The sequence below is a fragment of the Buteo buteo genome, chromosome 8 (genome assembly GCF_964188355.1).
Source record: "Buteo buteo chromosome 8, bButBut1.hap1.1, whole genome shotgun sequence".
NCBI lineage: Eukaryota > Metazoa > Chordata > Aves > Accipitriformes > Accipitridae > Buteo > Buteo buteo.
The window spans coordinates 43,367,687-43,394,687 of NC_134178.1; the positions used below are offsets into that span (position 1 = coordinate 43,367,687).

Consider the following 27,001-nt stretch of genomic DNA (forward strand, 5'->3'; position numbering starts at 1 on the left):
CCACAATGCAACCAGAAAAACACAGCTTTATCCACCTGAACTGAGGAGGAAAAAGAAGACTGGACTGATGGCAGAATGATGTTGAGCAGGCTTGTGAAAAATCCTGCACAGCTTTTTCTGGTTTTTCAGCTTCTGAAGGTTGATTCCAATCTCTGCAAGTTCCCTACCTGGGATGCCAGGGGAGGGTGAGGAAGGGATGGAGTCCATGATAGGAATGGTGGTGAACTGGTTTACATGTAGGCTGAGGCTCGTAAAGAAATCCTGGTCATTCTCAGCTGTTTGGACTGCTGTCTGAAAGTATGGATGTATGTGGTCTTCAGAGCAGGCAATATGCATATGTGCATGAAAACTGCTGGACTAAGACAGGATGAAGAAAAAAATTCTCCAGGTGGAAGCTGTGTGGTTTGTTTGCAGATTTGCTCTGTGTATTTCTTCTCTGCAGGTGTGAATATTCACAGTTGTCTCCTGGCAAAAAAAAAGCATGTTTCAATTCTCCCACGGAGCTACCAACTATATTTTTAGATTATTAATTTATTGTAATATTCCCAGCTCTGAGAAATCAGAGTCTCACTGAGAAACATCTTCTGTTCATACTTGACAGAGCAGCATGGCCTCCAAGCCAACAAGAATCCCAAATCCCCAGCTACTCCCCTCCCATACACATACAAACATAACCTGATGTTTTTCACACTGTTGAATGTTTGTGGCTGCCAATACTGAAGGTCTCTGTTCCTTCAAGCAATGGGGCAATGTGGGGCTGCCTTTGTGTATTTTGTGCCTTGCCCCCATTTTTCCAACAGGCTTTCCTACCCCTTCGTCCTTTCCCCTCACTTCTTCTTCTGCTGCATGAGATCTCTTTGCACAGGCACTATTTCTCCTTCCCTTGCTGGTTCATATGAGACATACAATGCCCACTATGTGCCGTGCTTGCATCTGGCTACCCACCTCATTGCGAAAACCAGCAACCAGGCTGTCGGTGGCATTTGGTATCCTCTGACTCAGATGATTTATTCCCCATTCTGCTCACTGCCCTGGCATCTTAGTTTTTCGCATTCCTTACGACAGGGACTTGTGCCAAGCAAATGTTCACCGGGACCAAGTCTGACTTAAAACTAGCTCATAAATGAAGCCTCCTTCTCCCACTCCTTGGCAGCCCTGCCCTCTTTGGCAACTGGGGAAAGCCTCTGCAACGTGTGGTATGCTGGGAACCTCCTGCAAGAACTCTCCCTGTAATCTCAGGCATCTATCTTTAGGAGATCCTGCTGCATGAGGAGTTGAGGATGAGTGCTGAGGGTTTATCCTCAACAGGAAAAAAAGGTGAGGGCGTTTCTGACTATGTTAGCTTGCACGCGAGGTGAAATTCCGGCGTAGGCAAGGTCATCTGCAGTTCTTGCACGCTCACTGGTTGAGATAAACTCTGCAAGAGAGCTAAGTGATGAGTGGTGAGCTGCTCTGGCTACTCAGGGCTGTTACTGACTGAGTGAATGCAGGACTGAAAACCTTGCCTCTCTATTTTTTCCAAGGCAACACTCACCTTTAGCAGGGTATGTAGCTGGCACAGAGGCTGGAGAAAGTAAAGGCAAGCTACTTCAAAATAATCCCTGAAAATAACCAGCCTAGTCTTTTTACATCTCTCTTCTGCCTCCACTGTCTGACCCTCGATGTTTAAAGCAAATTACCTCACAATACAAATAAAAGTGAGTAAAGCATTTTGTGAGCACCTATTTTTTCTGACATAAACTTCTTCCTGACTCTTGTGAAGCAGGAGGGAAAGAAGTAGTTACCTGATATTTTTCAGACTGATTCAACTTGATCTCATGGCTGGTTTTGGGGGGGGGGGGGTTCTTTTTCCTTTTCAAGTTTTACTTATCTGGAAACTTTCTCTGTTTAATAATCATCATTCTCCTTTCTCCGGCTCTGGTCATTCCCATGTTCCTGTTCCTTGTGGTTCATTCTTAAGCAGCTAGTAAGTTTTCTTTGAAGTCATTTTCTCTCACTGAATTCAAATATTTCCTGGTCTTTTCAGATAAGGGATTTAAATGATAGAGACATAGGTGTTCCCTGTAGCTATGGGAGAAAACAGGTTCTGTTTTAAGATATACCTGGACCCAAAGTGCACCACATAATTGCTATTAATTTTCTAGGTTTGCAAAATGTAGTTCATCTTGCACTGCAGTTTGCAAATAAGACATGAGGAAATAGCTACCCTTTTTTATTATGGAGTGAACCAAACATTCTTGTTTTAACCCTCATGCTCTAGCTAACTTTTGGGGGCATCAGGACTTGGCCAGGTCTGAGCTTCACAGCTCTCATTCATTTCTAAACCTTAACCCTGAGCCTGTTCCCCCTTACCCTTGTGGTGAGACGTGTTCTTTGAAAAGTTTATCCTGCTTAGACGGAAAATGAACTGAGAGATCTCACTGCCTTTCTCCATCTTGGCCATTATGACCCTGTTCTTTTTGCTGTTGTTGACGCCTTGTGCCAGCTTGGCCTAAGTCTGCCCCACTGGACTAAATTTCCTTCCATGCACTGCCCGCCTTCCCTTTGCTGCCAGTTGACCTTTAGTTCCATCCAGTGGGATGCCAGCTAGACACCTCCGGTGTCCCACAGCTGCCGGACTCCTGTGTTGCAAGGATGATGCAGGAGACACTGGTATCAAGTGCTCTTTGGCAGGGGGTTAGATTGTTTCCTGATTAACAGCCAGTTTGGGAACTTGCTTAATCCTGGTTTTGGCTTAGCTGAAAGTATCCAAGGTGTTACAGCTGGTGCTTCCAATACAACCTACCCAGATGTTTGTCCTGAGTCAGACTTTCAAACTCGTAGTGATGGGAAAGCAGGCAAAAGGAATTGGCTGAAATTGTGTTCAAGCACTTCCATGTGTTTAAGCACCGCGATTTAGGGCACAGTGCTGAGAGGAGTATGACTAGGTCTGCAGTGTGACTTTTGCTTGATTTTCATGACCATGGGAATGCTGGGGGGCAGTCTGAGATTCTCCTCTTGTCTTATGCCAAGTCGTTGCTAGATTCTGTGGCACAAAGAATACAAAAATACTGTTTCTCGTACAGCATGAATAATTGGCTATGGCTAACAACAATTACAGAGGTCAGCAGACATGGTTTTCTCTCCCACTTTGTGTGCCAGTTGCCATGGTAAGCAGGAAGCACAACGCAGGCATTTTCCTAAAGGGAAATTGAAGTCATGAAGGAGGTAGGAAAGGGAGTCAAGCCCTGAATTCAGCTGCTGAGTAGGAAAAAAAAGTATTTCATTTAACCTAATGATTCATCTGGGTTTTAGGGAGAACAAAGAGCAGGCTGAACTGCAGGTATGCCCACTGAGGCTACAACCACAAGAACCCCTCTCTTTTTTTTTTTCCCCAGGCTAGAATAACAGACAGATACTAATAATATTCACTTCCACGCTACAGCTCAGCGATTAGCTCAATGAGGGCTAATTCTCTGCAAGAATCCAGAGCACCAGGAAACTTAATTCATCATTTTTTTAAGTTCTTGCTTGTCCTTTACAAATCAACAGAAGTGCATACACAATGTACCAAAGTCTTCATAATAACTTCTCTTGATCCAGCTTGGCTTCCCCTCTGCAAGCATTGGGATCCCAGAGTATTTCTGTACTCTGTTCTGCATTGCTCTGCGTTATCACAGGCAAGGCAGAATTCTGCAGGAGATGTGCTAAATGGGAGAACATGGTTGTGCATCACCAAAATTTCAGCCTGGAAGAACTAAAAATGGTAAGAAAAAAGATGAACTTTTGGAAATTTTAAAGCATTTCAGATAATGGTAATTCTATAGAAGTCTCCAAGACCTCACTTCGTTTTCAGAGCTGCAGAGCAGCTGCAACCCTCATAACCTCTAATCAGAAAAGTGTGTGATCAGGCCCTAACCTTTATTCCCATAGTCAAAACCTAGACAAACACAGCTTAGTGCCCTGAGCACTCACACAACAAAAGAATGGCTCAAACTCGCATGTCAGAGACAGGCAAATGCATTTACACTGCATTCATAAACCAAATCCAGGAAAAAGAAAATGTTTCAAAACATCACTAGGGCACAGGTCTGTTTTTATAAAAACTCCAGTTTAATCTCATGGCTGAGACCTGGCAAAACACCTTTTTTTGGTGGCTGTTGGTTTAGGTTGGTTTTTTTTTTTAAAGCAATAAGGCACAAAGGCAGGCAAGTCCACACAGAGAGCAAAATTAACAAAAATACAATCCAACAGAGCTAGCAGGAGAAATAATCACAAACAAGGGCCAGTGGAATGGGGACAGTCCTCTTCACAGTGTCTGACTTCCAGCCCTTCCCTTGACCTGGCAGCAAATAGTGTATCAAAGGGGACCAGTGCCTACAAGAACAAGATCTAAGGTCTGGGCTGCTGCATGGAGCCCTCAGGAAGCACTTGCCTCCTGCCATCCTTCCTTTCCAGGGCTGTTAAAGTCCTGTTCCACCTCCAGTTCAAACTCAGTGGCAAGCTTTCCATTCCTTGCTTGGAGCAGAATTAGATATCACCAAGCCTTTACAGTGATTAGGAGCAAGCAAAAGCTAAACCAAATTGGGAACAGCTACAGCTCCTCCCCACCCCTAGAGATATTTTTTTTCCTAGAGATGGAGAGAAGCAGAAGGGACAACTGGAAACCTGGGCATGCCTGAAAGGTAATATATGCTCCAGTAGCTTGTTTGCATTTTCAAGGACTGGGGAGAAGCTTGTGGTGGAAAGCTAAATCAGTCCTTGCACTCTGGTCTCCCCTGATCTCATCCCTCCTCTCCCAGGACATGATCCAGCTCAGGAAGGCAGATTCAGGCCTTCTGCCCACCACAGATTAGCCAGAACTTATTAGCTTCTCCTCTGTGGGCAAAAAGCCAGCTGATCTTACTTCCTTGGTGCTACAAACGTTGCAGCAGAAAACAGTTCCATGCATCAGCCCAAGTTTCACAGATGTGCAGGATTCTATTTAGGCAATTCCTTCATTTTAATTACATTTCCTTTTTAATATATTTATATAGAATGATCTTTTTTATATATATATATATAAATTTAACACAATATTCACCACTACAGGCATTTCAGAATTCATAAAGAAAGAAAAAAAGACTTTGATTGCACCATTTGAACTCTGGATGAGGGAAAATGTTGCAGGGCTTTATGGATGCTCTCTAGTACAGACCTAAGTTCCTCTGGAGCTCTAAAGGTGAAAAAAGAAGTGCTCCAGTCTTTCTGAAGTGATAGCATGGGATGGAGAGCCCAGAGGAATTTATAAGGTAAAATACAATCCTCGTTTCTGTTTACTCTCCCACCATTAAGGCAGCTCCCACATGAGCTAACATTATCCATGTCCTTCCTTTCCATCAGAGGATTCCCATCTTTGCCAGCTCAAGCATTTCACTCTGAGCTACACTTAACAGAAGCCTCACAAACCCCCTGACTACATGGGAAGGATAAGTGAACTTGAGTCACTTGTCTCCCATCAGTCAAAGTCCACAAGCAGCACATGCTGGTGATACCGTATCATGACTGAGACTGGGGCCATCTGCAAACTTGGGAATGGCCTTGATACTCTTCGCAGTCTCAGGAGAATTGAAATGTACTGCGGGGTTCCTGAAATGACCCTCGCAGAGCTGCAAATGTGTGACAGTCTGTTTAGGAAGGTCCTTTCCATAGTGCCAAGAGCAACCGAGTTATCTGTCCTATACACAAAACTTCAAATTCTGGGCCAGACCCATCTCCCATCAATTTGATCTATCCTTCTCCATAATGCTTCACAGAAAAAAAATAATAAACAACCCCCAAAACAAGCACAAAAACCCAAATCCTTTCTTAAAGTCTCTAGTGTTGCGGGGTTGTGCTGGAGGGCAGGAGTTTGGTACCCACAATGTACCACTGCAAAACCCTGAACTTCAGAAGAGCTTCCAGTCTCAGGTTCAATGTGCTACTGCGCGGTGGCAGAGAATGACTTACGGGCTCTGAAGCAAAGATGACATCTGGTCTGACCCTGAAGCTGACCTCCGGAATGGCTTAGTAAATTTGGATCTCAGGAAGCTTCAACCACACAGTCAGCACTATTTGATGGGAGATGGTTTCTGTCTTCTGGCTCCGTCCAACTGTCAAGCTCTGGTCCTTGAAGCTGACTGCAACCGTCAGTATCAACACGGATCCATCATCAAGCACTAAAAACTCTGCAGAAGTCTGAGTCAGGAGTTGAGAATGGTGATGCCTGTGCAGTGGTGCACCTTGCAACCAAGCAAGTACTCTCAGCTCTGCAGGATCTGGGGTTTTATCTCAGTGCTCTTGATACAAGCCCACTTGTGATCATACAGCTATAGTGATGTGCCTGCATTAATCCCACTTGGCTAGGCTCTTAAAAGTTTGATACATCAGCTGAAGGCTGGAGATTAAAATGTAGAGAGATATGGGATCGAGCTACAAAATAGAGATGCCATTACAGAACCTCTGCTTAATTAAAATCCAGGACCTGGATCTGAGTTCAAATTCTGAAACACTCTTAAAAAGTATAGTCTGGATACAGATTTTAGTTGCGGCTGATCTTTAATATTAAGTAAAGATTTCTAATAATTTTCTCTTGCAGGAGTTTCACCGCTTATGCCAAAAGCACTATTACTTACTGGAACGCTGTTAAGAGTTGAGACAGTGTATTATATACAAATTGCCAGACCTCATTTCTTGTTCATAGATCAGCTTATATGAGAATAAGGAGGGGGAAAAAAAAAGAAAAAAAAATTGGTTTTAAGGTGCCAAGGTTTCATCACATTTTCTTCTTCTTTTGATACATTACTTCGTGAGCTTTGCTGGCTCCGTTCCAGATGCCTTGGCAGTCAAAACTTCTAGGAACTGCGAGAATATAAATCCTTGTCCAAAGTAAACTATTTTGTTGATGCCAAAAAAACCTGGGCATCATTTCCACAACTTTTACTTTCTCCAAAGCCTTACCACAATACCTCGTATCGCACCTTCCCAAGTCATTTGCCATTAACCTAGCCGTGGTGGTGAAAAGCTTTCCCATGAGGCAGTAAAAAAAAGCCATTTGGGTGCCATGTAAATGCAGCACAGAGCTGTGCTAACTCTGAGGAGCATGGAGGACTGGCAATCCCCTAGTTTTAATGGGAGGCTGCACAGGCATCTTATGGTCTGGGAGGAGGATAATACAGTTGTCATCAAGCTGCATGTTCTGGACCTGCCATCCACGGTTTGCCCAGGTAAAGCATAGGCTGACATCTGTGAGAGAACGTGGACCCGAACAAGAACTCCAGGCTCTCGTCTAGCTTAACATTCTCCCTTAACAAAACTGACAGCACTGACTTAGTTCTCTGCTCTGTTCCCTCTTATATGACATTACGCGCAAATGAGGAGTACAGTGGGGAGGCTCAAAGATTGCAGCTGGTGACAGGGAAAAGCACTCTTGTTTTTTCATGCTCCCTTTGGATATGGCAGGAGAAGATATATTCCTTGCATTTGTGGACCCAGAACTTCTCAAAAGTACTCTGGCATCTTTCCCCTGTAGCAATCAAAGAGTGCAGAGAAAGCACCGTACAGGCTCTGGGCCCTCCAGCCGCAATGATGCTAATTAAGTGACACATTCAGTACAGACCGAGAGCTCATGGACTGAGTTTGCTAACAATTTGAAAATGCCAGCACTTCAGAAAAAAACCCTAAACACACATCCGTTGGGAAATTCTGACTGACACTCATTGTGGTGGCTATGCACTTTCTACCAGATGCTCAGTTACTGCTCAAACTCTAGCCCATAATACCCATCCCAGGGCCTACAAACTCAGACATCTCCATGAATGATGGCCCCTGCAAGCACCATTACAGGGACAATCTCGGTGCTGGCAGCAGCACCTGTGTTCCAGTCTCCTCCATAGTCACTAGTGACACTTAAATTGCAGAGACAGCACGGGCTGTACCTGACTTTGCAATCACCCACGGTCACATACCAGGCAATAGATGAGCCTGCGGTGAATGTAGAGTTAGAGGCTTTATGAAGGAAGCTTTAATTCTATTCCCACGGCAGCTGTTGCTTATATGAAGGTGTATTTGCCTGTAACAATAACGGCCCTTCAGGAGAGAGTTTAATTCACTTCAAATCCCCCTCTCAGGATATTGTTCATGATCTGTTCTGCAGTCCCACAAATCATCCTCTTTACCATACTCTTAATCAGTCTGAAAGCACTGAGGGCCAGGAAGGTGACAACCAGCCATGCTCTCAAAGAAACAGTGTAAGATCACAAGGAGAGGAAGTTTAAAGGAAGAAGAAGCACCTGGGGACATGCCACACAGTGGCAATGAAAGACCAAGGGTCAAGGATATGTCAGTCAGGGTGCAAGAGGGCAATAGCCCAAGGACATGCAGAACAGAAGATCCTCTTGCTTTTCACTGCTGTTGGCAGTGTGGAGCACAGCTGGAGGTAGTTGCAGAGGTGTCATCTGGCTTTAAGCAACGATGAAAATAGCTGATACTGGCCTTTGTTATGACCGTATTTTTGCTTTCACTGATACCAGCCTGAGAAGTCTCTACCGCTGGACAGCCAGCTGCACACTAAAGACGGATCTTGTCTGCCCAAGGAAGGTGTGGCTGAGCACAACAAAACTCATGAGCAGGACTTGGAAGATTAAAAGAACAACTAGGCGTTTCCTGGCCAGCTACTTTCATTCCAGCCCTTGCACATGTCAGGAAGAACACATCTTTGATGCAAGGACAGAGCTGGAGGCAGCACCTTCAAAGTTGTGTGTTTGTCACTGGAACATGCTTGGGTGTCTCACACCCTGTGTGACTTGCTCATGCCAGCTTCGCCTTCCTCTTCAGCTATCCCCAGCCTCCTGCACTGTTTATTTTACACTCTAAATCAGACAACAGGGATGGGTAGGCATGGTCCTTCACTGGTGGCTGGGAAACAATGGAAGGAGGTCCCAAACATCTGGACTTACCTCCTCAGCAGATGTTGTGTCCCTGCACCCTGGGCTGGAGTGCTTTGGAACAGTGTTTCCTCCCAGCCCTATTTTCTAATTATACCAAGATTTATTTTTCCATAGGGAGGATGAGACTTTCACAGGGCTTGTTAGACAATAAGTATGAGGAAATGCAAGTTCCCTGGGACTGGCTTACAACAAAAAGCAGACAGTGAGGGACTAGGCAGGGGTGAGAAAGGGAAGGAAAAGCAAGACAAAAAGACTATGACCCTCCATAGCAAAATGCTTTGCAGGAAACCAAAAAGGATTCGGGTCCATCTTGCACAAAATAGTTATAACAACAGCAAAATGGCAACAGAGTTGGTCTTGGATACTCCCATCCCATCCACCATGGAAAAGGAGTAAGAGAAGCAGTTGCTATTCGATCTGCCTCCCACTTCGTCCATCCAGAATCACAGAGCGCCTCTGGGGCTGGTAAAAGCAGCTGGTAGAGGTCTCCAGTCTCTGGCCATTCTTGGGGATGGTCATTTTGTTCCGCAGTGTCACCCCCTCAGGGGTTGTCCGCGAGGTCTCAGACAGTTCACCACAAATGGGACTCGAAGAGGTGGTCTGCGTGGGGCTCCTTATGGGCGATAACAACACCCTGGAGTCTGCTGAAGAGGAGGGGTGGTCCATAATGGGGAAAGGGGGACTGAAGAGGATCAGACTCTGGGGCCTCCCGGGCCTAGATCTATAGGAAGGCTTGGAGAACCCTGAAGGCCTCTCCATCTTCGAGGACTGTGGGTTATCTCCAGCTGTCTCCCCCTCAGAGGTGCGCTTTCGGCGCAGAACAGGGGCATCCAGATTGGGGTAATGACTGGACTGAGATGGCTCCAGCGGAGAGCCGAGGCTGCCATGCCAAGGACAGGCTGAGTCCTTTTGAGCTGGGTCACTGTTTTCTTTCTCTGCTTTGGCTTTCTTCTCTGTCAGTGGGCTCTTGGGGGCCTCCAGGTGGCTCCATGCCACCCGTTGAGTCTGCCTGATGGCCTGCTTGGCTTCTGCTTCCTTCTTCTCGGCCGGCAGAGCCGTGTTCTGAGCCTGCAGGGGCTGGGGGATCTGGGTGTACTGAATCTTGGGTGGTATCACAGGCACTGCTCTAGCCTGGCACATCTTAATCATGAAGGAGGTCCTGACTGCCGACACACTGACAGGGGCAGAGTTACGACGGCCAGTGGTGGCATGGGCCACTGCCAGGTAATCCAAGTCTAGATCCACATGGGCATTGAAATGAGACCCCCAGGGAACACCTTTACTGGCAGCAGGGCAGGCAGTCGGTAGGGATGGGACAGAATCACTGCTTTTTACTTCCTTCTGCCCACACAGGAGGTTCCCAGGGGCAGAGGGCATGGACAGGCTCTCGAATGTGAAGAAATCTGGGGCTGGAAGGAATGACTCCAAGTTGAGGGACGATGGCCTAGTCTTCGCTTTGCGAGGTGTTTCTTCACCTTTATTACTCAGCTGTGATTCTGTGGCAGAGCAGAGTGCTTTGGTAACAGTCTCTCCTGCCCCCAGGGCAATGTCCTGAGACATGGATAACTCCTCCTTTGTGTTCTTCGCCTGTGAAGAACTGCCTGGGCTATTTTGGTATGGTAAAGACAGCTCAACCTTTGAGCTCCAAGGGTTTTCTTTGCTCACATCCACTTTCTTTTCCTCTGGCTCTGAAAGAGGGATTCTGGAGGGTCCTTCTTTCTCAGCTGGTGCTTCCTCCTTGCTGAGGGGATACCTCAGCTCCTCAGGTTTTGAAGGTTCTTCTGGAGGACTGGTGACATTTTCATCTCGCTTAGCTTTGCCCAGACTAGGGGGGGAGATGGCTTGTGTTTTGGGCAGCTCACAAGTCACTGGCAGAATGTCAGTGCACGGTTCCTGCCGGTCAGTGGCATCTATGAAAGAGAATGGGATAGTCCACAGACTCATCACTGTGTCTTTACTGTCCAGGGAGAGGCTGCGACTGAATCGTGGTCTAAGAGAAAGGCCTGTCTCTGCTCTCTGACTCTGTGGCTGGAACTCCTGTATCACCTTCTCCTGAATATCCTTAAAGGTGGGGGAATGGAGTGGGCTCGTAACCCACTGGTGATCCTCCCATGGCTCCACAAGTTCTAAGCTCTGCACATTATCTGTCCAGGTATCCTCATCATCCTGGTCACCAGCGTCATGGGTTCTGCTAACAGCATTGCCCTCCTTCAGCTCCTGGATTCCAGCTCCACTCAGCGCCTTGGAGGAGAATGTGTCCCTTTCATCAGCAGTCATCATCTCAGGCTTCTCCCTCTGAGTCTGGACTCTGGTAAGACCATCCTTTACCCTCTGCATCTGGCAAGTGCTATCTTTTTCTCTCCCTGACTCTGGACACGCTCCTTTGGAACAAGAAAAATCATCACTTGGGGCAATCTCATTAAATTCTGATTGACTATGAAGCTTCCAGTCCAGGGGAGGAGTGAGACATTCAGTCCTGCTGTCCGTCACTGGGTGGTGGTTCTTTGGAGCGGCTGTGCCAGTTGGAAGAGTACCCAATTTGGGTAGGGCTGAAGCACAGCTCTGCTGTGCAACCTCATCAGACTGGCAGTTGTGGAGGCTGTCTTGTCGTTCCATGCTGCCGGCACCAAATAAAGGCACCTGAGTTGTTATCTGTGGTGTTCTGCTTGCAGATTTCTGCTCAGACAGTGTTGGGCTCTGTCCTGGGCCAGAGGAAGAACTATCTGTCTGTACTGAAGAAGAGGATTCAGAAATTAGGCCCGTCTTGGGGACAGCTGCTGGCAAGAGCAAGAGCTCCTCTTCAGGTTCGATAATTTTCAGTTCCTGCTGTATCTCTGGCCACAATGGTTCTAGAAGGACATTTGCAGGGTCTTCCTCAGTCTGAAAAACAGAAGAAACACCATGACCTGGCAGCTCACAACTTACCAGTAAATACCCCTTCATTTTCCTCAAACAGCCCTCTTAGAATAGACAGGCTTCCGAACGAGCACACTCATGGGTACAGAAACACAAACACGCATACTGCTACCAGTTCGGGGAAGGAAATAAGTCTATAAACAAGTGAGTTCATGGAGGAGAAGATCCGAGGTGCAGACAAAATGAGGCCTGGACAGATGTACCGAAAGAGTGAGGTGAATGAGTAGCTGGAATGTCTCAGTCCGTTTCCCAGCCCTTCCCATTCAGGCTCGCTTGGCCTTGCCAGAGAATCTGCATTCCCAAATTGCACACGAACTGGAATGAATAATCTATTCAAGGAGCTATGCCAACAGATCTTTAAATAGCTGCCCAGAGATGAGTATCGCTGTAAGACGCTTGGTGAAAAAGCTCTGCTAGAGATAGAGAGGAGGCAAAAATAATAATTAAAAAAAAAAAGTGTGTAAAGAATGGAAGAAAAAAGGACTGTTCAGGCTGTCCAAGACAAATGGCACAGCAAAATAGAAGGGGAATTCAGAGACTATGGGTCAAAATGCTCAGACATCTGGACAGTCTCACATCTGGAAAGTCTCAGAGCAGACAGATTGTACTGATTGCAGTCGTATAGTTACAGGAAAAGAAGACCAAAAGGGGACAGTAGGTAGTTGTGTAAAGGTAAATCACCACATGGCGATGTGGACAGAAGCGAAATCAGTACATGGTCAGTTCTTGACCCTGCTTAGCCTAGGTCACAGACTGAGTTTTCGTGACTACGGACACACAATGAAACTTTAAACAACCTCCCAGTCACCACCATGACATTGTCCCCCATCTTTTTTCTTATGCCTTCTTCCTTACCACATCTCTTAAGCACGACCCTTCTTCTGTCTTAGCAGTCTCGATCTTCTGCTGGCCACAGCTGCCTTCTGAGGAGACACCTTTTGTCTTGAGCTGTCCTTGCTCTGCCTTGTCTGCAGGGAGTGGCCCCGTATGAACCTCTGAGGCTGGTGTTTGTTCCAAGGTGGGACTCTGCTCCGAGGACTGCTGGGGGCTGCTGGTGTTGCTTGGGCAGCTGCTTTGCCCACATAATGCCTCCTGGTTTTCTGCTGCTGGCTGTGGAGTTTCTAAGGACTCGGGTTTCCTGGCTGCCACCAGCTCCTCAGGGTGAGAGCCTGGATCAGAAAGACAAATGAATGATGTAATTATTTGTGACTGAAAACATGTGCCCTGCTGTTTCAACCCAATGCCAACCAACAAAGCTACAGAGCTCCCTCCGGGCACAACAGGACGTTGCTGGGAGGCCACCCACTCCTCAGTCTCGTTACTGCCACGAGCACCAACCTGACCTGCTGCCATCAACAGCCACCCTGCTACAGCTTGGTCTCTTTCGGGCCACAAGAGCAAGCTGGAGCAACCTTCACCCCACCAAGCTGCAAGGCATCTCCACATCCCCCTCCTTAACACACTTTTACCTCTGGATGCTGCCGCTGGCAGGGCAGGCGCCGGCTGTTTGTCCTTTCGCTCCGGTGCCTGCTCTGTCCTCGTGTGGGTCCCCACTTCCAGGGCAGAGGGGCTCATGCTCTCGGCCACCAGAGAAGACAGCTCCTCTAGGCTGGAGAGGGAAAGCTTCTCCTTGGTGGGCACACGGCAGGGAGTGCTGTTGGTGCTGATGACTGCAGATACCCGCAGGGGGACTGAGACGGCGAAAGGCTCTGAGATGTTCAGGGCTTTCCTCTGATGACGAGGGGAGGCTTCCAAGGGAAAGAGGCTGCTTGGGAAGCCTGACTTGGAGGCTGTTTCGGAGGTGTAGAACATGCGGCCGCCTTTGGGGGAAGTCTGCTCGTTTTCAGCATCCTCTGCTGCCCGGAAGACCTTCAGCTGCTCAGGGGGTGACTTTGCCTGCGGTGTCCGGGGAGGACCTTTCTCCCCGCTCAGCTCTGAGCTTCCTTTAGCCCCCATGGCAGATCCTTCCCGCTCCCACTCATTCTCCTTGCTGAGGTCATATGAGCTGCCTGTGCCTCCTGTCCGTATCTTCATCACCGGAACAAAAAACCCTCCAGTAGTCACCGTCCGTTTGAATCTGCTCTTTTCATCCTCCCCTAGAGATGGGAAGATAGGAGGAAGTCAGTGGGAAGCAAAGCACTAGCAAACAACCCTCCTCTGTGAGGAGCCCTCCTCAATCCCTCCAGGGATGAGTCCTGTCCTGGTGAACACCAACATTTCCACAGAGAGATGGGAAAAGCACACACTGAAGACTTTCCAGGCTCCAGCCCTGGGGCCTCCTTCAAATTGGTCAGGCAGGGCTGGACAGGATGCTCTCCAGTGGAAATCACCTAAGACTTTTATTAGAGGCCCCTCTCAGATGCAGCCAAGTCTAGGGCTAGCATGCATTGCCCACAAAGATCACAGCTCCAGGCTTTGTCAGCTTATTGCAAGCACTTTTCACTTACGAATGGGAATTTTGTGCCCAGAATAACCAAGAATTAAATCGAAGTGATTCCACTGCTAATAAAGATGCAGCTAGGCACAGTGGTAACTCTGAGGTGCATATGCCAACATAAAAGACACAGAAAAGGGTTAAAAATGCATGCACACAAAGGCGGGGGCACGTCAGCAGCCATGGCATAAGCATACAAAGATACAGAACACGGTGAGATAGGCAAAGAAACAGACCACTGCATCCATGCAAGCACGGGGGAAAGCTGAGAATGCAGAGGTGCAATCCTTCACCCTTACAGTACAGGCTACTGATGTCTCACCTTCCACTGGCAGGGAACACAGTGAGTCCATGCTCTTCGCGGGCCGAATAGTTGCTTTTTCTGTGGAAAATGAGTTTTAGAAGCAGGCTTCAGATCCTGTGGCTTTGCAGGTTTCAGCCCATAAAGACCAAAGGCTACATATAGACGGGCATGCCAGGCAGACATCAAAGTTATTTTCCATTTCTAAGCATTCCCCCTCTGTATCCACACCACGCTGCTTATTACTCACAACACTTGTCCACACAGCCGGGGATCTGCTAGCGCTAACAACAGCTTTGCACCTGCTGGACATGTGGAGAGCTATACTTAACCCAGCCAGTCAACACCATTTCCACTGTGAAGCAGTTAAGCATCCCTGAAGCTGTTATGCGCCACTGCCCTCCCAGATCAAGTCAGGCTATTGGTTGTGGAGACTTTTTAGCTAAACTGACATAAATGCCTTCTCACCTCTCATTCCTGATAGCAAATGTTAGGTTATTTTTACGTTGCACTCCCAGGCTCTTTTGCTGGCATGAGCATACCCTGCCTCCAGCAAGCACTCCGGGAAATTTATGAGGGCAGTAAGCAACCTATTTTCCCGGTCATCCGGGCTGGACTTGCTTGTCCAGAAACAAGCTGCCATTTGTCACCAGACACTCTACAGGTCTGTTCCTGAGAGACTTTGGAAGCACGTAGCTGTTACTGCTCTGAAAAGGAGAGATGGGGGGAATGTAGCTCGCAAGGAAGACAAGTCATTCTCTGGCAGCCCAAAAAGGGTCTGTGGAGCTGTGGAAAATGTCTGGGAGCAAAGTTTGCTGTTTACAATGTTGCACAAAGTAGGTAAGGCATAAAGTGAGCAGGCTTGTTGGACTTCATTTATTTATATAATTGAGGCTTCTGGGACTGACTTTCACATGAGGATAGGAGAAACTCCACCTACTTTTTGCATTTATATGGAGTCCTGGCTACCTTTTACGTTCATATGGTATGATGTCTTGAGCACTGGCTCCGCTTTTGCAGAGAAACAGAATTCAAGCTGTGGAGCTCGCGTTTTATGTGACTTGCAGACTTGTGTGCATGGACACAAACTGTGTTAAAGCATGTGCTGAGTTTCAACAGCAAGTTCATCTGTTTCCTCACATTAGGCTGTAAGCAGAGAGCACACAAAAACACAACATGGCAGCGCTAAAGCACTGCTTCTCAAAAGCACTACTTCGGTGCCTAAATCTCTGCGCAAGATTGTGCTTTTGTGTGTCTTGCTGGTGAAAACGGACAGGCTCCTGTCACTCAGTACTGTGTTTGGAACAAGGCTCAGCCCCCACGACCACTGGGCTCCAGTCATTCCTGGGCATCCTTGGGTTAGCACTATTTTGGGACAGAGTATTCCTTATCAAAGTGAGAAGGTGATCCCATGATCAAAATAGGATGGAGAGCTATTTTGAGTCTGCCATGGGCACCCTGTGTGAGGCCATCTGTACATGCAAAACATGGGGGAAGGCAGGGGTCCAAGAAGAGCTGGATCCAGCATTTGGCTTCACGCTCACTTCTGATCCAAATACAGCCTCTTTTATATGTGGTGGCAGGTAATGTTGCCAACATTAACTATTTTGTTTTAAGTCTTGCAATGTTCAGTAGTGCTCCTCCAAACACCAGCTCCTGGAGTCATGAGATTGTTTTTAAAAAATTCCACCTTCATCTTCTTTTTAAAGAGTAAATTTCCTGACTTGGAGATACTAAAAAATCTAAAAGATATAAACCCAAACCACTTCTTTATGAACTCAGGTAAAAAAGGTTATGCTTTCTTTTAAAAATTGTGATTACTTTTAAGTCAACTTCATGATTTTTAGAACTTGAGTCATCATTTCTGAACACTGGGAATTGGCACTGCCATGTGATTTTCTAGGAAGCAGAGTGTTTAAGACATTGCAGCTCAGGAGGGGCTAGAACTTGGGATTACAGCCAGGAGAAAAGACAACTTCTCTCTTGTAAATTCTGCAAAAGTAATAGCTTCCCTCGAAGTGCTGAGAGCCAGGAGCCATAGAAACTGCTGGCACCTTGTTTTTCACAAAGACACTGAACACAGTTGGTTCTTTAATGCCCTTTAGTGGAAGAACAGCCTGGAAGGGCAGACATTCTCCCACTGCCATGTAAGGAACATTAAGAACCAGAGGCTGGCTGGGCTGGAAGAGTGGACTAATCCAAACCTACATTGCATTTCCTAGTCCCCAAGCTTGACAGCTGGGCAACGGGAGCCTGTTTATCACATACCAAAATGGATTATTTACTGTATCTGTCTGGCATATCCTCCTGAAAGGGTGCTTCTCACCATCGTGTGAAAATTAGATGTGCATGAAACCAGGCAATAAACATGAACCCATTAGATTTTCTCAAGTCTAATGGTGTTAGTGTCATGTGGATACAGGTTGCCCCATGCTATCAATATCACAAAGGAAAGCTGCAGAGAGAAATACTTAACTGAAAAGTGTGTTCTTACCAGAAAGCTTCTGTGCCCTTACGAAGACACTCCCATTTCGACTCAGTTTAGACTTTGATTCTGAGCCAGAACGGCCCAAGTTAAATATCGACTTCCATTTTTTGGACTTGGTAGATAATTTCCTCCTGGAAGGAAAAAGGGCTCAGGAGGTTACCAAACCCTAGAGACTTTTGTCTTTTTAAGATCCCACAAAAGCCTCTGAGCTCTCTCTCCTCAACACTGTCCTGCTTTTCTTCTCACACCTCTTTTAATTCTAAGGCATGCAAGGCATAGCTACACAACCAACTCTTGATTTTCACTGATTTATCTGTATTGCTGATTTAACCATGTCATGGATGGAAAGACACCTAAGCCCACCTTCAGACAGTTGGCACTGGCATCGTGCTACAGCAACTGTGATTGACTGAGCGATCAACCATGCTTGTCTCCAGAAAGCAGAGGTTTCTGAGGCTAGAACTATCTTGCAATATAGTAAGGAAAACCTGCCTTTTTAACAGGTTTTAATGTCAGAATGCAAGATAAATTCCAGAGAACTGATGGAACTGGTACTATTGCTCAGTGCACAAAGCTATCCGTTAGAGTCCACATGTCTTATAGTTTTTATGACTTTGCGAAAATAAAAGGATCCCTTAATACAAACTAGCTATTAATGCTTCTCAGGCCAACATTAATTTAATTATAGGTGTTATATGATTATATGCAAGTATAATGTACTAACCCACAATGAGGAGGCTTAAGGGAATTAAATCAATTTCTCCTGACTGTCAGAGGAAGTGGGACACCAGCTCCCTGTGTCTCTTTGGAAATCCCAGCTTTAAATAGAAGCTGCTACTCCTGAAGCCAGTTTTTATCTATGCATATAACTGCATGAAGCTCTGTTTCAGTTCCTTCACATACCCATTCTGACTCCTCCCTCACTCTCTGCTCTTCCAGAGCAAGAACCCTCTTTTCTCCCTGTCTTGCTCTCCACAATGGGCTTTCTACCCCTATAGTTCTGCTCTTCTTTCAGATCAGTACTCAGAAGAGCACAAATCAGTTGTGCAAAGAGGATTAATATCTTGGGGATAAGACTGTTCACTTCAAGTGAGAAAGGAAAAGGCACCCTAGAGGGGCAATACACCCTTTTGTCTTAAGCTCGTTATCCTCTTGCCAGTATTCTGTTAGATGGCTCCTTTTTGCTTGAATATATCAAGTGCAAATAAATATCTTTGCTCTGGTGCTTTGGGTCAGTAGATTAATGAGCCTCCTGCTGCAGAGGCTATAATCTCTCAGAACCAGGCAGTAGAGTGGCCATATATTAACAGATAGATAGACCAGTAGATAAATACTTATGGTGGGCAGCAGTGCCAACAACTGCAGCAACCTTAGCTGAAATCGGACTCTTCTCCTGGCATAGGTGGCATAGGTGCCACTATGTAAATATCTCTCCATGTGCTAGGAGTGAAAATTCACCTTACTGCATGGCTATGAGTATATGGGAACCTGGAGAACAATGAAGCTGAGCAGGTCAATGCCAGCAGGTGCACCATGGACAAGCCACCAGCAGGTGGAACTCGTAGAAGAACTGTGTCTGGACCTGCTCTGCGTTCAGCCCATGTTTAGCCAAATCCTGAGCTGACACAAGGATGCAAAGACAATTAATTCCTCCTGCAGGAGGTCTGTGAGGTTCTGCCCCGGTAGAGGGATGAGGGCTAGTGGAGCTATGAACCCACCAACTGCAATGCCTCTCAGGAGCAGCTGTGCCTCTTTTGAGAAGTGCACACGATTTTTCTCTCAATGGTGGCTGTAGATTCTTGTGTGCAAGTGGGGGGGTATTATGCTAACAAAAGTCTCACTCATTCCCAATCATGCTGGGGAACCTGCGCTTTTTTGTTTGCACTTTACACTCCTCTCGGCACTTACTTGCTGTCAGGGAGGTCAACAACTGTGTGGAAGAGGGACCCAGTTACAGGGACAATTTCAGGCAAACTGTTCTCTCTCCTTTCCTTCCGAGCAGGGTGGGAGGCAGACAGACTCCGTGCCTGCGCTTCTTCCAGGCTCACCAGTTTCATCGGCAGGGAGGCTGAGGGGAGGGTCAGACTTTTCACAACTGATGTGCTCTCTGAAAAGCAAGAAAATACATTCCAGCCTGGGGTGAGGAGAGACGAGAGCAAGAGCTTCATGTCTTTATTTGACTGGAACATCTGCGGAGGGGGGAAAGGAGTGGCACGTGCAGGGAGAGAGGCTTTTTGTCAGATAAGTCTTCCATCTCCCCAGCAACCTTATCCATCTGAGTGCATTCCCAGCAGGGGCCACGCTCACCAGCCAAAAGCTGCGTTGCACAGACTTGCTGCCTCTGCTGTAGATGTTTCAGTGTGAGAGAGGTATCTCTGAAAAACACCAGGATTCACACATTCCCCTTTCTCCTCCCTCCCTCCCTCCGTCCCCAGATTTTGGAGCAGTTTAGTCCCCGATCCAAACCTGGTGCCTAATTCTTTCTCTCACTTCCACATCTTTCCCCTTGTCTTGTTCCAGGAAGTGGGACTGTTCTAAAAACCAGCATTATTTTACCTTCCTAATGCGTTTTGGGGCTATGGAAAGCAGTGTGACCACTAGCCCTGGGAACTGAAGGTCTCTGTTTAGATGGGCAGTGGCAAAGGCAACTTCCCATATACCACCCCAATAATAGCCCTGTCCTAAACAGACCACCTCGAGGTGCGTGAAGTACAGTCTCTGGGGTCCACTCAGTATTTAGCCCTACTGCTGAAGCAGGGTGCAAGCTACTACCTGTGCAGAGGGGCTGGGAAAGGGGCACTTTCCCACTAAGAAATCAACTGGGATCATCAGCATGTTCCCCTCTTCACCCCATAAGGCTGTTAAAGGCCAGCAGGGTTCAGTACTTACTTACCCCGCTTGGGCCACCTTTGGGCCAGTGACCTGCAGGACAACTAGAAGCCTTGGAATTTACTAGCCAGTGTTTCACTACAGTGCTTAAGGCAGTATGGGAGCAGGTCCTCACTCCATGCCTTCTGCCAGGGCATAGGAATGGCACCTGCACCAGCAGAGCAGAGGTGTTACAGGTTGAGCAGGGCACTGGAAATGTGGGCTCCAGGGACAAACTAGCACAGAATGCCACATGTTAAGGGAAAAGTGGACAGAATAAGCTGATACAGGGCTGGAAAGAAGAAAGGTGGTTACTCCCTCACTTCTGAAGGTATTACGAGTCTTCCCAGTGTGTAAAACAGAAAGATGCATATTTCTGAAATTATGTGAGGTCACTGTGAATCCAGGCCCTCTCAATTCCCAGACTTAAAAGCATTTTGACAACAAACCCATCACTAAATAACAAAATCAGCATCTCTGAAAACTGTTGATGTCCTGGGGAGGGGGGGGGAATCTCTTTTGTGAAATGTCCCCAGGTACAAGACATAAGTTTTTAGAACACAAGCTTAAGTTTTATCCTGGGAGTGTGGCCTCTGACTTGGTTGGATATGGTGGCTGCAGGGCAGGTATCATTAGTATAAGGACTTATAACTGGGCGAGCCTGAGAGAAGAATTGAGACTGTGGCTGATGGGCTTAGAGGGAAAGCTTACACCAGGATTGAGAAGCAATCAGGTGGTCTTCCTTTTGTGGAAAGGGTTAAGCCAGGTGAGATCATGCAAAAGATGAGCCATGGGGCAATCTGGGAGCACTCTGAAGGAGGCTAGTATTCAAAAAGAAAATGTTGGAGATAGGGATGAAGACGACAAGAGTAATGAGAGATTGGCCTCAAGGTGTCTTTGGGGAATTCTGTGAGGATGGTAAGGGTTGATGTGCTTGAAATATTAGTTAAAGGGGATACACTTAGACCTGGAGTACATGGCAAGTGACACTTGGAATGGTTCGGGGAGGTTGTTACCAATGTTCTCCGCAGAGCTCGCTTTTCTGTTGTTGCTGAAGATCTGGTCCACATGATTCAGGATGAACTCGATCACCAACTGCTGCACTCGCACCTCCAGGAAAGCTGCATCCCCATTGCAGCCAACCGCCTCAATCTCCTTTGACCTGCATGAGGAAAGAGGTTTACTAGTAGCCAGTATTGCCACACACAGCCCCTGGGAAGGAAAGACTAGCTTTCTTCCTGCAAGACTTGGAACAGGGACATCTTCCCCACTCTTGCTTAACCTCTTCCTCTCCTTCTCTCACAGGCCCTCATCCTCTCTCAGCCTTTTCTCTCTCTTTAAAATTATTTTCCCTGTTTTCTCCACTACCTCTGTTATTTTCTTTCCTGCCTGTGTTATTTTCCCTACTTAGCTTTTACATTCTTCAGCAGTAGAAAAAACTGTGGCTCTCAAACTCCGTTCTTCTCCCTCTTTGCTCCTCTTTTAGCTATTTCAATGTTGGGCCTGAAAGACAACACAGGAGCCTTCAAACACTGCTTCCAGATCCCTACTCAATGCTTCAATTATCTCTCAGTGAAATCCCTTAAAACCCTTCTTAGGTCTTCCCCACACCAATTTTTTCAATGCTTTGCTGTCTGCCCCAGTAGTCTCTTCTCTGCCCCTCTGCACTCCCACATTCTCACTCTTGCTCTCAGCAAAGAAACATTCCTTATCTTGACATGCCAAAGTGTTGCTGAAGAAATTATCTCTGGGCAATGGATCCTTTGTAAAGTTAATGACTGGTGTGTTAGATAATAGCTTGGGGCATTGCCAAGAGGATAACCCTGTAAGGAGACTGCAGTTGCATGGCATGCTCCTTTCTTTTCCTCCCTGGGACTTGCACTTAGGAAAGATTGCAAAAGGAAACAGGCTTCAGTTTTTTTGACAAGGACAGATACTAGAATGAAAATGTCTTGGTAGTAAAGGTCCACTTTGTGATATTCAATAGAGTCGATATTTGATTAATTTTCAGAACCTGCTCTGCCTGTTTTGTGATTTAAAAGGGTGAGAGAACTCTTTAGACAATGCTTTTCAGGCCTGTACCTCTCTAGTTAGCCAGTGTCCCTCCCTCCTACCCACTGCCAGCCCAGGGCTCCCCCCACCAGCTCTGCCATCTCCCCTCTCCTGCCCAGCTCAGTCCTGGACTCCCCCTTCATAGTTCATTCCTCTCAATACCTGGGTATGGGATGGACAGGGAAGGGAATTTCAACAAGATACAAAATATTTCAAGTTTTTCTTTTCTCCAGATACAATTTTTTCTTGCTCTGCTTAAGTTTACAACATATCAGCCAAACCTCTGCCTGCATCTTATCCGGTTGTCTTCCCATCAGAGTGCCAAGCATAGCAAACAGGACAAACTAGCTGGCGGTCTTGAGATCTGACACTAGCTGCCATCTTAAACCCACCAAGCTCAACTCACTTTTCTCAAGCAGATCTGGGCACAGGCCTGTAGTATTATTGCCCTGTTGCTCTCCCTTCCACGCCTTGCTGTCTCTCACCGCCCCACTGCAGAAGCACTGGCACTGTCAGAAATGTCATTTCTGTTCCACAGAGATGAGCTAACTCCTCATTTTTAAATCGATGTGCTCAACTTGCAAATAACAGCTTTTTTTTTTTTTTTTATAAGAAACACACAAAACCACAAGCTTGCTTGGATGCTGGCAGTAAAACCTCAGATTATTCAACCTGGAAGAATTTGTTCTCCTTTTAAAAGCTGTTTGCTCTGCTCTACTGTTCCCTTTAGTTATTCTGCTTTTCCCTGTCTTTGCATTTCCCTCAGGGGATGGGTCTCCAGGGTCAGGTGCTGGCATTCCCCTTGGAGCTCAGCATGGTGCTCTGGATGAGCGGACTCTCTACTGTACCTGAGGAGGTTGGGAGCCCACACCAAGGCCAGGTTTCTGGTGTGCATGTTGGTCATGTTGCTGAAGGAGGCCAGGTGAGTCAGGTGCTTGATCAGGTATTCCAGCGTTCTGCAGGGGTTTCACATGGAGAAAGAAAAATGTGTCAAGCGACCGATGCCTGCCCACTGGGACGGCAAGGGGCAGACCCAGCCCTGGCCTCAGATTTGTCCCCTCCTCAAGGAAAGCAGCGTCTGCAACGGCACAACAGGCCCCATAGGACAGAGGATTTACAGCACCAGCATTTACACGGGATGGCAGTGAACACCTGAACCACTGTGCTCTGGGGTGGCCAAGGATGGGGCATGAACCAAACCATCCTTAGCATGATGGGTGCAAAGAAGATGGCAGATGGATGGGAGAGGGAGTGGGATGCTGCAAAGGCTGAGGGCTTAGCTCTTGCTCAGGCACCTCCAGCAGATCTTCCCACCACACCCAGGACACTGGCCAAGGGTGCCATGGGTGTCATACCCGGGGAAGGAGGATGATAGGCTGTGGCAAGGAGAGCTTGTTCCATCTCTAACAACGGTTTGTTCAGTGATATTTAAATGCCAGATAAATTGTCGTCAGATTTGGAAATGGTGAGTCAGCTTTTGGGAACTGACTTCTGGAAATTAACTCAAGCGCTGTTTCAAGTAATATTCCCTGATGGTGAGGGTCACCACACTGTTCCTCGGTACCTCCATGGACAGGTTCTCACCTGTAATGTGATGGTGGGAGCTCCTGGATGACATTTTGAATTCGTGCCAACTGCTCATCCTCGGGGAAGCGTGATACTGCTTCCTGCGGGGATACAAGGAAACAGTCCGCCTTGGCAATGGACTCAGGGGAAGAAGAAAAGGGATAAGGAGTGTCACATGAGACAGCCTGTCTCAGGGGGAATGCTCTCTTGTTACCTTACACAGCTATTGGTAGAAGTTGCTTTTTTTCCCCAGCACAGCAGAGATTTGCTGCACTGTTATTTCATGTCTCAGTACATCATTCCCACACCTCGGGACATGGTGGTCAATGTTTTGGGGAGAGGGGCATTTAAGGACTCAGACCTTCAGTTAGGAGTTGTATTTCTTTTTTTGTTGTTGTTGTTCTTTTTCCCTTTTTTAACTTGGACAGTGATGGGTGGAATAGAAAGAGAGGGAAAGAGAGAAGTGAAAATAATGGAAAAAATGAAAAATAGTGAACCCTCCTCCCAGAAACTGTGTTAAAAATAAAGCAGGTCTTTCAAGCCCCGTGTTATGAAAACAGCTTGGATATACATGTTCCATATTCTTCAAAATATGCAATATTTTGGCTGTCATATGAAGATAGCTATAGGGATTGTTTGTGTTAGTTTGTATCTTTTATGATGGGAGAAGCCTTAGCAAAATCACTGTCCAGGCAGATTAATAAATTCTTAGACTCAGGTTTAGACTAGGTTAGACAGAATCAAGGTTATACATCTTGGTCTTGAGCAAGTCTCTACGCACCAAGAGCTTAGAGAGCCACGATAAGCTTTTGTCTGCATTCCTAGGAGTTTACTGCATTGGTATTCATCTGTTCAGCTATTCCTTTTCAATATTTGTACTAGGGGAGGACAAACCACCAGTGAGTTCAAACAATGCATGACTGTCTGGGAACCTCCTGCCTACCCTACTGCCACTGGAGTTTGGAGCGAGTTCAAAGAAAGATGCTGGGACCCACGCTGCCAGCAGAAGCTTTGCATACAGACAGACGTCAGCACTGCTAGGAAAGGAAAGGAAGGAAACAGCCCGTCCCAAACCACCCGTCGCTTAAACATTATGAACCTGAAATTACCAGCCACAACTAGAGAAGCATCTTCTTGCAGCAGTCACTACAACATCCACACTGATGATGCTGCCATCTGTGTTCTGGTCACTGTCCTTTTCCCAGCAGACCATTTCTCATGTACAACCACCAGCAAACCAAACATTGCCAGTTTCAAGGCCAGAGATGAATATGAATTATATTTTATTCCCTAACACTCAGAACTGAGATCTATGCCCTCTAGTTTGAACTTCTCACTGTTGTGATAGCAAAGAAAAACAAGTGAGCTCGCTTGATGTACATGAGATGCGGACGCACTTGTTTTGCCCAAATTAAAGGTAGGTTAACTCCTTGTAGTACTTTTTACCCATAACTACAGCTCCTTTTTTTTTTTTTTTTTAAAAAAAAGTCTATTACAATCAGCCAGAAATCCTAAGTATAAGAACTCTTGTGATCTTCATACAAGGTTTCCAGTTGAATGGCCCTGTCCAAAGATGGAGATGGAAAGAAATATAAACATTAACTGCTGCATCTAAAACATTAGATTTCAACTAGATCGTACACAGTATTTTCTCCCCCAGTGCTGATTTTCATTCCCATATTTAACTTCCAGGTCCCAAAGACCTAATGCTTAGACAGCAAGTGAATACCAGCTTCTCTGAGGTCATGACCCGTTTGAACCTCCAAGCCACATTTCTGACCCATATGTGTTGTGCCTTTGAAATCTGAGGCCCCCTCCAAAACTCAGGATTACAGCAGCAGAACACAGAATTCAAGGAAGAACCAGCAACTCCATTTATTACATGTCCATTAATCATGGTATGAATTTATGTCATTCAGGATTTTTTTTACTCCACTGGTGATTCTGGGAGTGCACAATTCAGAAGCCCTGGTTAACAAGAGGAATAGAGCCCGGGGAGAAAAGGTAGGCTTGGCCTCCTACAGCTGATTTACTCAGTCCCTCTATGCCCAGGCTAGAACAAGCCAAGCAGAGTCAACTTACCTATCCTGTGAAACAAGCATCCATCACTAGAATGGCAAGTTGAAGAGTGTCAGAGGGCATCATTTTGCAAAAGTTGATAGCCAGTGAGGTCATGACTGGGATGTTACATCTGTGAACTTGACATAGGGATGACCAAAAGGCCAAACCCTCCCTAGTCATTAAAAATTTGACTTTCCTTAGCCACAAATGTCTGAATCACTCTGGTGACTCAAAGTGGAGCCTATCTCATCTCAGAGACAGCTCCGACTGAGTCAGGCTGGGATTAGCATGCATCCTTTACTCCTACCAGTGCTCTTCTGCCAAGGCACAGCTGCCACCGTTCCCTGTTCAGACGCCCCACGCATACACACGCTCCTAGCGGGTTTTCTGCTCCTTAGGGAATTGGTCTTTTTTCTTTCTTTCCTCCTGGTATCTGACTGTGCTTCCTGTCAGCTGGGTTACCCATTATAAATCCCTACTGAGTAGACTTACGTGAATAATGGATTTTGTGGCTGAGCGGACAAACTAAAAAGCCGGAGATTACAAAAAATCTCTTTTAGGTCAATCCAAAGTGATAACATTTGGGGAAGCTGGCACAAGATTTTAAAAAACAATTGTTCAAAGTTGACCAAAGCATCACACTGAACCATAAGTGAAAGAAATCATAATTTAAATTTGGGGCCGTTTAACCCTTTTCTGAAAGACTTTTTATTTAAGAGTTAGATGTGTTGATTTAATGTTGAAACACTTCCTTTAGAAAGTATTTGTAAAAGAAACATTTAGACAGTTACAGAAATGTTTTCCCTTTTGTTTTTGAATAAAACTATTTACCAAATGTATCTCCCGAAAATCTGCAAGTCATCATCCCAAAACTGCACTTTTCAGCAAACATTCTTCCCTAAAAAAAGTTTCCATCTAAATCTTCATGTTTCCTTTATAGCATTTTTCTTTCATAAATCAGTAGTGATAGCCAGAAAGACACCAGCCAAATAGCTTCAACAAGAATGAGACTCATCAGTTACTGTAAATGGTTGAATAATACCCTGTATTTTCAAGATCCTATTCATCCTGACCATCTCTACTTTAGAGACCCTATCCTATATCCTCAGGATCCCTATATCCTGGGGATATAGGCCAATTTTTCAAATCTGCTTAGAATTTTGACTGAAGGTTTGACTATACATCACCTTGAAACACAGACCAATCTTACTTAAAATTCGACATCGGAACAGCAAGACACCTAACACTATTGCAGATCTGTCAGGCAGCACAGCGAGCCAATTCCCACCCACGTTCCCTAGCTCAGCTGTAGTCCCTAACAGCTACCTCACTTCTTATAGCAGGTTCCTGCTTGGCTGGTCCTATCTGGT

General features: G+C 46.3%; 1 protein-coding gene across 1 annotated transcript in view; it reads right to left on the reverse strand.

Moving 5' to 3' along the window:
* Positions 1-4,071: 4,071 nt before the first annotated feature.
* Positions 4,072-27,001, reverse strand: part of ARHGAP31 (Rho GTPase activating protein 31) — a 61,625-nt gene continuing 38,695 nt past the window's right edge. The window contains exons 4-12 of the mRNA XM_075034370.1: positions 23,589-23,671; positions 22,853-22,960; positions 20,969-21,114; positions 18,993-19,191; positions 17,091-17,215; positions 14,618-14,677; positions 13,331-13,957; positions 12,717-13,030; positions 4,072-11,825 (exon numbers count right to left, since the gene is read on the reverse strand). Coding sequence (XP_074890471.1) covers positions 9,354-11,825; positions 12,717-13,030; positions 13,331-13,957; positions 14,618-14,677; positions 17,091-17,215; positions 18,993-19,191; positions 20,969-21,114; positions 22,853-22,960; positions 23,589-23,671 — 4,134 coding nt within the window. The 3' untranslated portion in view covers positions 4,072-9,353. The remainder of the gene's footprint in view (positions 11,826-12,716; positions 13,031-13,330; positions 13,958-14,617; positions 14,678-17,090; positions 17,216-18,992; positions 19,192-20,968; positions 21,115-22,852; positions 22,961-23,588; positions 23,672-27,001) is intronic.